The sequence below is a fragment of the Corythoichthys intestinalis genome, chromosome 12, assembly GCF_030265065.1.
Source record: "Corythoichthys intestinalis isolate RoL2023-P3 chromosome 12, ASM3026506v1, whole genome shotgun sequence".
In the NCBI taxonomy this organism is placed as follows: Eukaryota; Metazoa; Chordata; class Actinopteri; order Syngnathiformes; family Syngnathidae; genus Corythoichthys; species Corythoichthys intestinalis.
This window is the reverse complement of record NC_080406.1, coordinates 42,910,310-42,924,867: the sequence shown is the minus strand read 5'-3', so window position 1 is coordinate 42,924,867 and position 14,558 is coordinate 42,910,310. Positions and strand designations below refer to the sequence as shown.

The 14,558-nt window shown below is 39.0% G+C and overlaps 1 protein-coding gene across 2 annotated transcripts in view; it reads left to right on the top strand.

Moving 5' to 3' along the window:
• The window catches only part of LOC130927179 (carbamoyl-phosphate synthase [ammonia], mitochondrial-like), a 113,698-nt gene that overhangs the window by 47,184 nt on the left and 51,956 nt on the right, over window positions 1–14,558 (top strand). For both annotated transcript variants that reach the window (XM_057852814.1, XM_057852813.1), the window contains exons 9-20: window positions 4,028–4,134; window positions 4,357–4,498; window positions 4,687–4,764; window positions 4,875–4,973; window positions 5,232–5,327; window positions 9,316–9,505; window positions 9,596–9,753; window positions 9,858–9,986; window positions 10,199–10,343; window positions 10,559–10,769; window positions 13,900–14,098; window positions 14,207–14,383. In XM_057852814.1, coding sequence (XP_057708797.1) covers window positions 4,028–4,134; window positions 4,357–4,498; window positions 4,687–4,764; window positions 4,875–4,973; window positions 5,232–5,327; window positions 9,316–9,505; window positions 9,596–9,753; window positions 9,858–9,986; window positions 10,199–10,343; window positions 10,559–10,769; window positions 13,900–14,098; window positions 14,207–14,383 — 1,731 coding nt within the window. The remainder of the gene's footprint in view (window positions 1–4,027; window positions 4,135–4,356; window positions 4,499–4,686; window positions 4,765–4,874; window positions 4,974–5,231; window positions 5,328–9,315; window positions 9,506–9,595; window positions 9,754–9,857; window positions 9,987–10,198; window positions 10,344–10,558; window positions 10,770–13,899; window positions 14,099–14,206; window positions 14,384–14,558) is intronic.

Below are 14,558 nucleotides of genomic sequence, written 5' to 3'. Positions count from 1 at the left end.
GCCCTCAGTCCATCGCAGTTTAAAAAAAAAAAAAAAAAAAAAAAAAAAAAAAAAAAAAAAAAAAACAGATGAGCTATCCCAATCCGATCACGTAGTCTCACTCTCCCTCCTGCTCCCTTTCTTGGTCAGGCAGTGCACTGGAGTTTTGCTTATTGAAGTTAACGAGGATTGACAGACCTTAAGGTTTGATCTCGCTGGAGATGCCTGGGAGCCGAAACATCAAAGCGCTGAATGCGTCAATCATCGTTTAACTTGTTAAAAGTTGCTGTGGCAACTCATTATGTGTAAGTGAGCAGCTTGAGCGGATTTGAGTGGACTCACTCAATATAGCATTTAATAAAGACAAACATTTTTCTACTTTATTCTTGTTTAAAAATAATTTGGTAGGACCAGTGTTGTTTTCGTCAACGATGACTATAACTACAACTATAAACTTTTTCGTGATGATCATGAGACGATAATGAGCTAAAAACACGTATTGGGAGACTAAAACATAACAAGACTAATGCCAATTTTCGTGTGACGAAAACAAGATGAAAATGTGCCACAGTTTCCGTCACGTGTTCACAGTGTGTGACATTTTTATGTGTCGTTAGCCTGCATCTTAGCAGTGTGTGGTTGTGTCACTGAGGTTATGTGCCGGCGTCTTCTCCACTCTCCAGGCTTGCTTGTGTTGAAACACACACAGTAAGATTTATTTTCTTATCTTGGCAAGAGAGAATATTCAGTGTTGCTTTAGCCTTTAAAGGTCTGTGCTGCGTGATCATCACACACTAAATATAACTTGTAGTGTTAGCATAGCATTCACATTCGAGTAATAGGCTAATGCTCATTGGGAGCGTCCTCTAAACCTCTCGCGCAACTTTTTTTAAATACAGTTCGTGATGTCCAGGTAGGTATAATTAGTTGAAAATAATGTAGCTTCCCTGCTGGGTGTCTCCTATCACCAAGTTGGTGCTAAACTGATTTAGCTCCCAAATGTGCACAACCGAAGTATTCAGCACCACCGCCTCCTCAACCCCTCCCCTCTCTGAAGCCCCTGAGGGAGGAGGGGTTGAGGAAGCGGAGTTACACAAAAGAAGCAGTTGGAGATAATGCCGGCACTGTCACCAGCGTGGCTGGATTTATCCGTGTGTGAAAAAAACGACGCTCTCGCTATCTGCAAAACATGCACTGCAGAAGTTCCACGAGGTGGAAAAAAGCGTCCTCATTCAGCCCAAAGCGGGTGGTAAACTCCATCTAAGGCTAATCACCGGCACGAGACCGATAGTCGACAAGTTGCCGTCTTCCGATGTAGCCCGCCGCTTTGGCTGGTATGGCAGGCCGCGTGACCTACGGCGAACACCCCGGTTTCTCGAGCGTTCCCCCACGGCGTGCAGGACACGAGGCGTGTGGGACACGAGGCGTGTGTCTCCATCCAGAGCAGAGCCAGGCCCTGAACATGCCGCGGCGAGCCGGCCGAGGCAGGCGGATATCCGGTACGAACGTAGCTGCCGCCGCCACTGCGGTTCAACTCATCGAGCACCACGGCCAGACAGACTGACTGAAGGGTACAGGCGGGAGGAGATGCCGGACGAGAATTTTTTTTTTTACCGAAATGACCCGAGAGCCAAAGCCCAGATAAAAGAATAATGCAGTTTATATGACCACCATTCTTCGTGAACAACATGCCGATCACATCAGTTTCACCACGGACGTTTGGACAAGTGATGTCTTGTAAGCATGCTTCTTATGACGGCATAGTGGTTAGATGATAATTTCAACATGCACAAAACCACACAAGAAGTCAGCCAGTCAGTAATGCATTCAGTACGCTGTAAATTTATCAGATCATTCTTCTTAAATCTAGGCGAATAATTGCACCAGATATTTCCATGTACTTGAAGTACGTAAATACTGCCATTTGTTCCTATTAAGCCCATACATCTAAACAAATCGGTCATTTTTCACCTAAATCAAGAAAAAAAAAATGTTTCAAATAATGTTTTGAACCATACCTAATCGTGAATAAAGAACATTTCTGATGAACAACTTTTTTTTAGTATATTTTATTGCTTAAAATAAGGCTGTTAATCTTATTTTCAGATAACTATTTTTCTTCAAGAAATCTGAATGAAGTACACTTGAAGCGCTGGGAGATAATTTCACTTATTATTTCACTTATTTCCAATAGATTTACACTTAAAACTGACTAGTTTTAAGGAGGTGTGTTTTTGCAGTGTAGTAATGTTATATACCTACGTATGTTAGGACTGGCTTACATTTAAAGGTATTTTTGTGCAACTAAGGTAATTACTCTGTAAGTAATTGTTGCCAAAGGTTTACTATTACACAATGTCAGACAATCTGTCATTATTTAGATGTTGGAATTTACTACTTGTTCACATTTGATGTTGGAAAAAAAGTGCAATGAATTATATTTTTGCACGGTAATATTTTCATATACAGTGGTACCTCTACATACGATCGCTTCGACACACGAACTTTTCGACATCCGACGTAAAATTTAACTCGCCATTTGTTTCTACATCCGACGACATGCTCGAAATACGACGACAATGGCAGCACCGCAGACGAATGCACGGCGGATTTTCTTGTGTGACAAATCAACACAGGTTTCAGAAAAGGTTGGTACAGGTGGTGAAACAAGGAAAAAGTTGATGCTTACCTTCTAAATGAAGATGCAAATGACAGAAAAATATGAGCGTGGGGTGGGCATCCGTGAAATGGCTCAACATTACATCTCCACGGTCCTCCTCCGACCATCGTTCGCCAGTCTTTATAAGTTAAGCTGACAATTCTTATTGTGGTAACATCTCCAAAGAAATCGCCAGCTTCGCCACGTTTTCATCATTTCTTTCACAACTTATTCAACACAAAACGCCTGCTGTCTGCCGCAACTGACGGTGTTCTCAAGAGAACATTCAAAGTGAAAGTGAAACTCAAGCTCACCGGTCCAGGCACGTCAGCAACGCGGTGCGTTCAGGTACACAAAAAAACGTCCGTCTTATTAGAACCCGATTCGTTACACTATTACAGGAATTATTATTATTCTTTTTATTATATTATTCCAATTTTGATTTATACTTTATTTGTTTTGCTACGTGTAATTGCTATTTGTAATAGCACCAGCAGTATTTTTTAAGGATTTAGTGCAGGTTTTTGGGCTGTGGAACGAATTAATGGAATTATAATGTATTCCTATGGGAAAATCCTGCTCGACATACGACCATTTCGACTTACAAACAAGGTCCTGGAACGGATTAACTTCGTATGTAGAGGTACCACTGTATCTTTTATTAGGATTATCGGGTTGACATTATCGGTTATCAGTTGGAACGAGGAGGAAATTATCAGTTATCGGTATCGGTTGAAAAATGTATTATCATCCATCACTAGTATTACTTGATGTTCATTTGAAATAGTTGAGAACCTTTATTTATTTATTTTTGGAGTAAAACTTGAGAAATTTACAGACGAAAAAATTTTGAGTAAACGTCGACTAAAAGTAGATGAAAATAGTCTTGTTTTCGTCAACAAAAAAAGACGAACACATTTTGAAATGACTACAATACGACTAAGACCATTAAGAATTATTGTACAAAAGGCTAAGACGAAAATTGAAAGGGCTGCCAAAAACTATACTGGGTGGGACAGTAACATGTTTAAAACATATCATAATTATTACATTTGAAGTGCTTAAAAACTATTTATTAAAAATAAATAAATACATAAAATTATAATAGATATAAAATAAAATATAATTATATATATATACATATAAAGTTATCATTTAAAAAAATATATTTAATTAAAAAAAAAATATTAAACATGTCTTATCTGTACCTGTTTCTAATTCTAAATAAATAAATAAATAAATTGAACAGACACACACACAAAAATAAAATTTTGGGGCGCTACTTTGCAGTTTTCCTTTTAACGCAGCGGGTTCTGGTTCCCATTAACTGCAAAAAACGAGGAATCGCTGTATATCATAAATCATGATGATCTTGTTTGTTTTGTGTAGGTGTTGGAGAGCAATCGCCCCCAGCCAGTGTTTGGTATCTGTATGGGAAATCAGATCACTGCTCTTGCTGCTGGGGCGAAGTCTTATAAACTACCAATGGGCAACAGGTGGGTATCTTCAGAATTAAGCAACAGAATATTTCATTTTCAGAGTGGATTCTCTGATTCTCACAAGCTTGAAAAGTTTGTCAATACTGAACACAAAAGTGTGTTTGGATTTTGTGTTATATGTGCTATAAACTGATGGCTGTATCTCACAAATGTTTAAATTCCATCAGGCAGAAATAAAATATAGATGCAAAGTGTATAATTTGTATGTATGTTCCCTAGAGGTCAGAACCAGCCGGTTCTGAATGTGATGACAGGCCAGGCATTCATTACTGCACAGAATCATGGCTACGGCATAGATAGCGAGTCCCTGCCCCCAGGGTGGAGCCCGCTTTTCATCAACGCCAATGATGGCACAAATGAGGTTAGTTTCACTCATTGTAAATGACTTTCAGGAAAAGATGCCATATGAATTTTTCTATTCCATGAATAAACATTGCTCTAGTCTGGTCTCATGAAATATGTAGCGAAAGTGGAGAAATCTCCGTGGGGGAGAGTATAATACTGTTGACTTGATTTTGCGCACTCACATCAAATTTGGATGTTTTGCAGGGCATCATGCACAACACTAAACCTGTTTTCACAGCTCAGTTCCACCCAGAGGCTAAAGGCGGCCCCACTGACACAGAGGTATTTAAAGACTTACCATTCTAGGATGCCTTACTGAATAAAGTGCATTTCAAAATATTCTCACATTATTACGGCTTTTTAGTATTGTATTTGTTATTTTGTATTTACAGTTCCTTTTTGACACCTTTATAGCCCTGATAAAAAAGGGAAAAGATTCCAACATAGTTTCAGTAATGCCAAAGAAACCTTGCATCCCTCCTAGAGTGCAGGTATGATTTGTGATATCAAGTTAATTTTTTTGTCTGCCATTGACTGTGATTGATGTCCAATCCATTTTGACTGAGAGAGGCTGGCAATGATCGCATGATATGCAGTCAAAGGCTCTTAAACATGATTATTCAATATCAGCTAAATCTGTAGCTGTTAATGGCAGAGAATGACTTATTGTCCTAAATGCCTTTTTTGTTAAAATTTTGTAATAACTGCTTTGTGTTTTGCTTTTAAATTTATTGACACTACGAGTGAAGGTTTCAAAGGTGCTGGTGCTGGGTTCTGGAGGCCTGTCGATTGGTCAGGCTGGAGAGTTTGACTACTCTGGATCACAGGCTGTCAAAGCGATGAAGGTGACAAAAATATTGTAACATTTATGAAATATAGAATATTTTGTATGTAAAAACAGCAGGAAACTTATTGGTATTACTAGTAAAGGTACACCAATCCATTGGTTATCGGTCCCAATCCATTGTCTGATTTAATACATTTTGGCGAATCGCTGATCGGTCAATGACAAAAAAACTGATTTTGTCCGTCGATCGGTTTTATAGCGGTTTTTCACTGTCACAAGGCTCGTGACGTGTTTCCGGCCTGACAACAACTTCCTGCCATTTTGGACATCTACCGGGTTGTTTTGGCAAATCAACTCGACGTAAATCTACATGAAAAAAATTTGTGTTGTCCCAAAATTTACAATTAGTGGTACTTTGACAAGATTAGCCACATTGGTTCGACGGTTCCATATTTGTTGCGTCAAACATTTTTTAAGGACGTTATGTCAGCTTTTGAGGTGCTGAATTTGGATTACCCGAACAAATACCTTTTAAATACCAGGAGTACATATACACCTCAAAGTTTAAAAGCCAATAAAAGCCTTGGGGCTGACTAATACTTAATGGCACGATTTGTTATGGAGGTTTAATTGGCAAGAAACACCTCAGATGTTTATCGTCAGGAAGTTGAGTACATTTTTCATGTACACTGCACATGTAGATTAAGCAGACCAGTCATGGAATTTGTCCCGAAGTTCCTTGTAGTCACTGCTCGGTAATTGTTTTGCGGCCGCTAGAGGGGCTTATTACTTTTTCTTTCTTTTATGAGTCAGCCCAATAATACTTGTTAAGTGAATGGACACATTTGACTCACAATCAAACTGTTCCAGCATTAAAAAAACAACAGAGAAAGTCTTGGGGCACTTCACATTCGACCAGGGTTTGGACAGCTACCTCGCAACTACACTTACAAATGACTTGTTGAAAAGGTTCAGTATTCACACTGCGCTAACCGAACTTTCTGTGTAGCATCACGTGGATGAAAGGCGCACTCATTGATTGGACACATTTAGAAGAGAAAATACCGCCCTCCTGGGAGGGGAGGGAGCGTGGAGCGTCACAGCAGCTAGACATACAGTGCATCACAAAAGTGAGTACACCCCTCGCATTTCTGCTGATATTTACAGTAAATATATCTTTTCTTGGGACAACACTGAAAAGTAGTCTGTGTGCATCTTATATAATAGAGTTAATTTATTTTCCCCTCAAAATAATTCAAAATATAGCCATTAATATCTAACCCCTGGCAGCAAAAGTGAGTACACCCATTAGTAAATATGTACGAGGGACATTCAAAAAGTAATGCACTCAAGTGCATTGCTCGTACAGGATTTTACCAGTCTTATTTGTATTTGGCACAAACATGATAGGACACACCTTTTTGGGATTGTTATATGTGTTTTTCTTATTTCTAGATTTTTAAAGCTTAAAGTAGCTTTCAAAATGGCTGCCCCTCTTGAAGCTCGTCAGAGGTGGATGGCCGACCACTACGGGGCTTATTGGCTATGCTGGCTTTACCCACCTCTTCATTGTCTTCAGTACTGCTTTTAAATCGCTGTACCCATCTTTTTACAGTACTATAGTCTATGGTATCATCCTTGTAGACATTTTCCAGCCTGTTGTGAATCCTCAGGGGTGTTTCTCCCTCTGCAACAAGGAATACGATAACAGCTCTTTGTTTCTGACGAGCTTTAAGAGGGGCGGCCATTTTGGAAGCCAGTTTAAGATTTAAAAATCTCAAAAAAAGAAAAACACATATAACAATCACAAAAAGGTGTGTCCTATCATGTTTGTGCCAAATATAAACAAGATTGGTAAAACCCTGTACGAGCAATGCACTTGAGTGCATTACTTTTTGAATGCCCCTCGTACATACCTAAATGTCCAAATTGAGTGCCGCTTGTCATTTTCCCTCTAAAATGTCATGTGACCCATTACAGGAGTAATGTCAGCATTACTGCAGAGATTGAAGAGGTGGAGAGTCAGCCTGATCGTGCTCAGACCATAAGCCGCACTCTACATCAAACTGGTGTGCATGGCTGTCACCCCAAGAGGAAGCCTCTTCAGAAGACGGTACACAAGACCATAGGACATGGTTCTAGTAATCATGTGCTTTGTTGAAATGTCTTCGGCAAACTGTTTGCAGGCTTTCTTGTGTACCGTCTCCTTCGTCACCCCAGGAGGAAGATACTTCCTCCTGGGGTGACAGCCATACGCAACAATTTGATGTTAATGGCTATATTTTGAATTATTTTGAGGAGAAAATAAATTAACTCTATTATACAAGCCACAAACAGACTACTTTTCATCGTATCAAAGTGTCATTTTGTCAGTGTTGTCCCATGAAAATATATACTTAAATATCTGCAGAAATGCGAGGGGTTTACTCACTTTTGTGATACACTGTAATGTAGCATTCGTGCACCCTGGTATGCTTGCATTCGCAATAGAAGGAGGGTGCGCTTAAAACGATTTTTGAGGGTTCGTTTGTTTGGTCCGAACTAGGCATGTGCCGGTATGAGATTCTGACGGTATGATAACCTTAGGCAAAAATATCACGGTTTCAGGGTAATGCAATTACTGCTCTAAAATGTGTTACTTTGAGATATCAGGGTTAAAAAAAAAAAAAAATGCAAAAAATCTTTTTTCCATTGAACAGGATTTTTAATTTTCTAAACATATTAGTAAATTGGAACATTAGTATAAAATGGAGTTAAAATAAATAAAAGAAAATAACAAATATTCTAAATAAAATTAAAATACAGTAAATGCAGTCCTTTAGGTGAGCTTAAGCACAAACCAACAGCTTAACATTATTATAATCAGAACAAAAATAATTGAATTATTTTCCATTAAAAGCACGTGTGTATAACTTAGAACACGTTTACATTATTCACACTCTCTTTCTCAACACAGACAATTGTCAGAGAGATAAAAACACGTTTTACCACCGCTAGACACACTAAACACGCTGGAGTTATCTCGTAGCTGGTGAGAAACGTTCATGATAGTGTTTACTAACCTTTAATTTTGTATAAAATGCGAAATCATATTGGAGGTACTGCCTCCTCACCAGCCGCACTCCTCAAACATGTTTTACATGTCGGTTGGCACTCCTCCTCTAAGCCGCGGCCATCTGTAACCTTTCTGTAGCCGAAGTATTCACATACCAGTGATTTCATTTTCTTCAATGGGGGAAAAAGTTCATGAGTTTCACCTCCTCCAACCATCGTAGAGCACAGCTGACTCACTGACACTGAACAACAACCAATGGGGGAGGGATGAGCTTTGCAGCTGCAAGCGAGGCATTTCTCCGTGCATTTATGGTACATAAAATATAGTTAATACCTTAGGGAAGGTATGACAGAACATTTTTGCGGTTTCATATCACGGTATACCTTAAGGCCGGTTATTAGCCCATACCTAGTCCGAACTAGGGTTCGAATGTGCATTCACATTTACAAAACGAAACAGACTATCTGAGAAAAAGAACTCTCTTCCGTTTAAAACGAACCAAACATTGCTCGTGTGAGAGTGCCCTTAGAGACTTAATTTAAATATGTAGCTCTCCCAAATGAATCAATTTATCCATTTTCTTAAACCCTCTGATGCTTTTTGTAAAGTTAAATAGTGCTCTATTTTAATTTTGGGGAAATTATGTTATAATTTATTAGTTTGGAAAGAAAAATTTGTAACTTTCTAATTATTTTTTAAGAGAACATATGCATATGCAGTTTAAAAAAGTCTTGTTTTGCAGGTAATGTTCATTGTTTTGCAAAAAAAAAAAAAAACAAGTTTGAATTGAATGCTTGAGGTGCATGCTTTTTTCAATGCAAAAAAAAAAAAAAAAAAAAAAAATCAGGATTGGCAAAAATTGGCATGTTCGGCTTTTCAAAAATGGGGAATTGGCCAGAAAATTGTGATCGGTCCATTCCTAATCCCTCTTGTTATCATACTTCCTTGTCATTTGTACCATCACTCAATAACTTATTGTAACATGTTGTAGGAAGAGAATCTGAAGACCGTGCTGATGAACCCCAACATAGCTTCAGTCCAGACCAACGAAGTTGGCACCAAGCAGGCTGATTCGGTGTACTTTTTGCCTGTCACACCGCAATTTGTTACAGATGTAATTAAGGCTGAGCGTCCTGATGGCATCTTGCTTTCCATGGGTGGGCAGACCGCCCTCAACTGTGGTGAGACAGACTATTTTTTTTTAATTGAAAGAGAAGGGAAATTAAACTTCATTTAATATCCTATTCATATTTTGTTTGACTTGTTTTCAGGGGTAGAATTGTTTCAGCAGGGTGTTTTGAAGCAGTACGGAGTGAAAGTTCTCGGAACGCCCGTAGAGTCCATCATGGCCACAGAGGACAGGCAGATATTTGCTGAAAAACTCAAGGAAATCGATGAAAAGATAGCCCCCAGTATGGCTGTGGAGTCTGTAAGAATACGAGTGTGATAACAGGTTCTGCTGTAGATTTATAGCAAAGTCATTTTACACTGAGGAATATAACACATAATACAATGATCTTTTGTAACTTTCAGGTGTGTAATGCCTTGAAAGCTGCAAAACAGATCGGCTATCCGGTAATGCTGCGATCAGCGTATGCTTTGGGAGGCCTGGGCTCAGGTCTGTGTGCCGACAAGGAAAAACTGGAGGAAACTGCAAACAAGGTCAGAATGGTCAAATGTCTGAATTTTTTTTTTCAAAATCGTTTATACTATACAGAACAACATTGGATGGGCAGTTTGCATTGCAAAGCTACCAACTAAATATAAAGTGCAATTTGATGTGATAGCAATGATGTGAATGCACCTCTGATAGACTTATAGTTATTATTATTCATTGTATTATGTATTACATTATTTTTTTGTGCATTTTCTAGGCTTTGGCCATGAGCAGTCAGATTCTGGTGGAGAAGTCGTTGCTTGGTTGGAAGGAAGTAGAGTATGAGGTGGTGAGAGATGTTGCTGATAATTGTGTCACCGTTTGCAACATGGAAAACTTTGACCCACTGGGCATTCACACTGGTATTAAAACACATTGACATCCTGTTATTATTTTAGCATTTTTTATTGAACTTGAACTACAACAAGATTTGGTTTGCCTTAGTGCATTTTTGCAGTAGTTATCAAATATGTGGATCAAATTTCAACAACTTTAGTCTATCAAAGAATAAATATGTCTAGGGAACACGCAACATAACTTCACTGCATTACAAATCTTTAATCCTCTTTACCTTCAGGTGACTCCATTGTTGTGGCCCCAAGCCAGACGTTGTCCAATGAGGAGTACCACATGCTTCGTGAAACGGCCATCAAAGTGGTTCGCCATCTGGGTATTGTTGGTGAATGTAACATCCAGTATGCTCTCCACCCGACATCTCTTGAATATTGCATTATTGAGGTTAATGCTCGGCTCTCAAGAAGCTCAGCTCTTGCGTCCAAAGCCACTGGGTAAGACACCAGGATTATGATCTTGTAGGACTGAAATGTGGCACTAACATTAGGTGAACACTTCTGGTCAGACCAAAATGTAACATAAAGCATTGCACGTGGTTGATTACAATTCTAGTGATTTCCTTAAGTTGCCCAGTAAAAAACATTTACCGGATGTATAAAGTCCACCTACAGTGAGGAAAATAAGTATTTGAACACCCTGCGATTTTGCAAGTTCTCCCACTTAGAAATGATGGGCAGGTTTGAAATTTTCATGGTAGGTGCTTATTCACTGCAAGAGACAATCTAAAGAAAAAAAAAATCCAGAAATCACAGTGTATGATTTTTTAACAATGTATTTTCATTGTACTGCTACAAATAAGTATTTGAACACCTGTCTATTAGCTAGAATTGTGAGCCTCAAAGACCTGTTAGCCGCCTTTAAAAAGTCCAATGAATAAGTGGAGTAGAGGTGGAATTTTTGAGTCCGACTTTTTGACCTGTTTGAGGCGGTTAGCTGCATATAAACACCTGTCCACCGCATACAATCAGGAAGACTCCAATTCCTAACATGATCAAGACCAAAGAGCTGTCCAAAGACACCAGAGACAGAATTGTAGACCTCTACAAGGCTGGACAGGGTTACGGGGTAATTGCCAAGCAGCATGGTGATATACTGTAATATGCACCATTGGAGCAATTATTAGAAAACGGAAGACGCTAAACGTGACTGTCAATCTCCATCGGACTGAGGCTCCAAGCAAGATCCTACCTCGTTGGGTCTCAGTGATCCTTCGAATGGTGAGCAATCAGCCAAGACCTACACAGGAGGAGCTGGTCAATGACCTAAAAGGAGTTGGGACCACCATTTCCAAGGATACTGTTGATAACACACTAAGACGTCATGGTTTAAAATCACGCATGGCACGGAAGATTCTCCCGCTTAAACCAGCACATGTCCAGGCCTGTTTTAAGTTTGCCAATGACCACTTGGATGATCCAGAGGAGTCATGGGAGAAAATCATGTGGTCAGATGAGATCAAAATGGAACCTTTTGGTCTTAATTCGACTCATAGTGTTTGGAGGAAGAAAAATGATGAGTATCATCCCAACACCCTCCCTACTGTGAAGCATGGGCATGGTAGCATTATGCTTTGGGGGTGTTTTTCTGCATATGGGACTAGACGACTGCACCGTATTAAGGAGAGGATGACCAGGGACTTTTGAGATTTTTGGGAATAACCTCCTTCCCTCAGATAGGGGATTGAAAATGGGTCGTGACTGGGTCTTCCAACATGACAATGGCCCGAAGCAGACAGCCAGAATAACCAAGGAGTGGCCAAGGAGTTAGCGAGCTCCCTCTCCCTGCTCTCTGATCGTCAGACACTGTACTGGAGTTGCTTATTAAAGTTAATGATCTTGACAGATGTTTGTGTTTGATCTCGCTAGAGTCACAGACTTCAGAAGCGCTGCATGCGTCAATCATCGTTGAACTTGTTAAACAGTTGCTGTGGCAACTCATTGTGTTTGAAGTGAGGAGCTTGAGAGGATTTAAGTAGACTCACTATGAAGCATTTAATAAAGCCAAGCATTTTCATACTACTCTATTCTTGTTTAAAAATAATTCGGTGGGACAGTAACATGTTTAAAACGTATCATAATTATTACATTTGAAGTGCTTAAAAACCATTTATCAAAATATATGTATACATAATTTTTTTTCATCATTCTCACAGACATTTAAGGAGGAAGGACGCATTCTCTGACCTCTGAGCTCTCCCCTGAGTAACTTATCAAAAGCTGAGAAGCGCTCAGGAACAGCCTGAAATTTAATGCAATTGATGTAAATGCAGCTTATGGCTGTTTTATAAATACAGTACACTTCAACGGATATATGACAAACAATGCCCGGTCAAGTTGATCCACATGAAACAACAAATGCAAAATAAACCTTGGATGTTTAAGTCTCTTATCAATGCCTGCAAAAAAAAAAACCCTCACTATACAAGTCCTTTATCTCCCAAAAGACAAAGCTTGCAGAGGACAGATACAAAAAATATAGAAACAAACTAAATTCCATCCTGACCGCTTGCAAAAAACATTATTATAGTAAATTACTGGAAGACAGCAGAAACTACACGTGCAGACTATGGAAAATTTTAAAATTTTCAATAACTTTTGGGAAGAAAATGCATGTGAAGACATAAAAAAAAAAATACAAAATACAAAAACAACAAAAAAACCAAAAACAAAAAGCTGCTCATGTAATGCAATATACAATGCCTACTCTACCATGTATTGATTGTGCGTCCTTGGCTGCAGGGGACGGGACTTGATAAGCATATGCTTCTCCCGTCAGCCCTTGTCTTTCTTCGGTTTCTTCGGGTTAATCATATCACATCTTGTAACTGTCAATGATACCGATGATGATGGTAATAAATAAATAAATCAAATCTAAAATTATACTCAGGGAAAAAAGCGAAAAAAAACCCCCATGTCAATATGTATCTCTTTCTAATGCTAAATCTGAATAAATACATTGAACATTGCGCTACTCAGCGGTTTTTCACTTATCGCGGTGGGTTCTGGTCCCTATTAACCGCAAAAAATAAACTGTTGAAAAAAATCGTATACTGTGATTTCTGGATTTTTTTTAGATTGTCTCTCACAGTGGACAAGCACCTACAGTACCATGAAAATTCATCATTTCTAAGTGGGATATCATGCAAAATCGCAGGGTGTTCAAATACTTATTTTCCTCACTGTATATGACAACATTTGAGACATAAACAGTGGATTAAGAAAAAGGGCCTGTGCAAATGCCTTTTTTTTTTTTTTTTTTTTTTTTATAATATAATAATTTAAAAACATTTTTCAAATATTTTTTTTTTCTACCAAAACCCTTAACCAGCTATAATCGACTGATATTTATATATACATTTTATGAGACTTTCCTTGTTTCCTTTATTGTTGCTTTTTTTAGCTTTATAGCAGAAGCATCAAGTGCCACGCTAACACAGCTAACAGCTGAAGAAAAACAGCCCCAAAGCAGAAAGCCACGCTCCTTTAAAGCCCTTCCGGTCATAAACAAACGCATTGACTTCATTGTTTATTTTGGTCTCTCTGCATGATGTCCCATGTGTCACAGATACCCCTTGGCATTTGTAGCAGCTAAGTTGGCTCTTGGGATCCCCTTGCCTGAGATCAAGAATTCTGTATCTGAAAAAACTACAGCCTGCTTTGAGCCTAGTTTAGACTACATCGTGACCAAGATCCCCCGCTGGGACTTGGACCGCTTTCAGGGGATGTCAAGCGAAATAGGCAGTGCGATGAAGAGTGTTGGAGAGGTGATGGATATCAGTCACTTATTCATTTACTGTATTTGGTATTATGACACATCGCAAACATTGGTGTGATTGATTTATATTTCATAAATATCCATTGAATGGACTTAGGTGATGGCAGTGGGGCGTACATTTGAGGAGAGCATGCAGAAGGCCTTGAGGATGTGTCATCCATCAGTGGATGGCTTTGTGCCCCGATTGCCTCTCAAAAAGGCCTGGACAAACACTCACAACTTGCAACAGGAGCTTGCTGTGCCCTCCAGCACCAGAATTTTCTCCATTGCCAAGGTCCGCTTATCATTCATATTTCTCTAAGATTATTTTCAAGATACGTTTGAAAATGCAAAGTAGTACCATATAACATGATGACTCTCAATATGACGGATAACTCCATGTCATCCACTTGTCTTCATTCGTTCACATTGGGACACTCGTGTCATCAGAGAGCAATGATATGAATTTT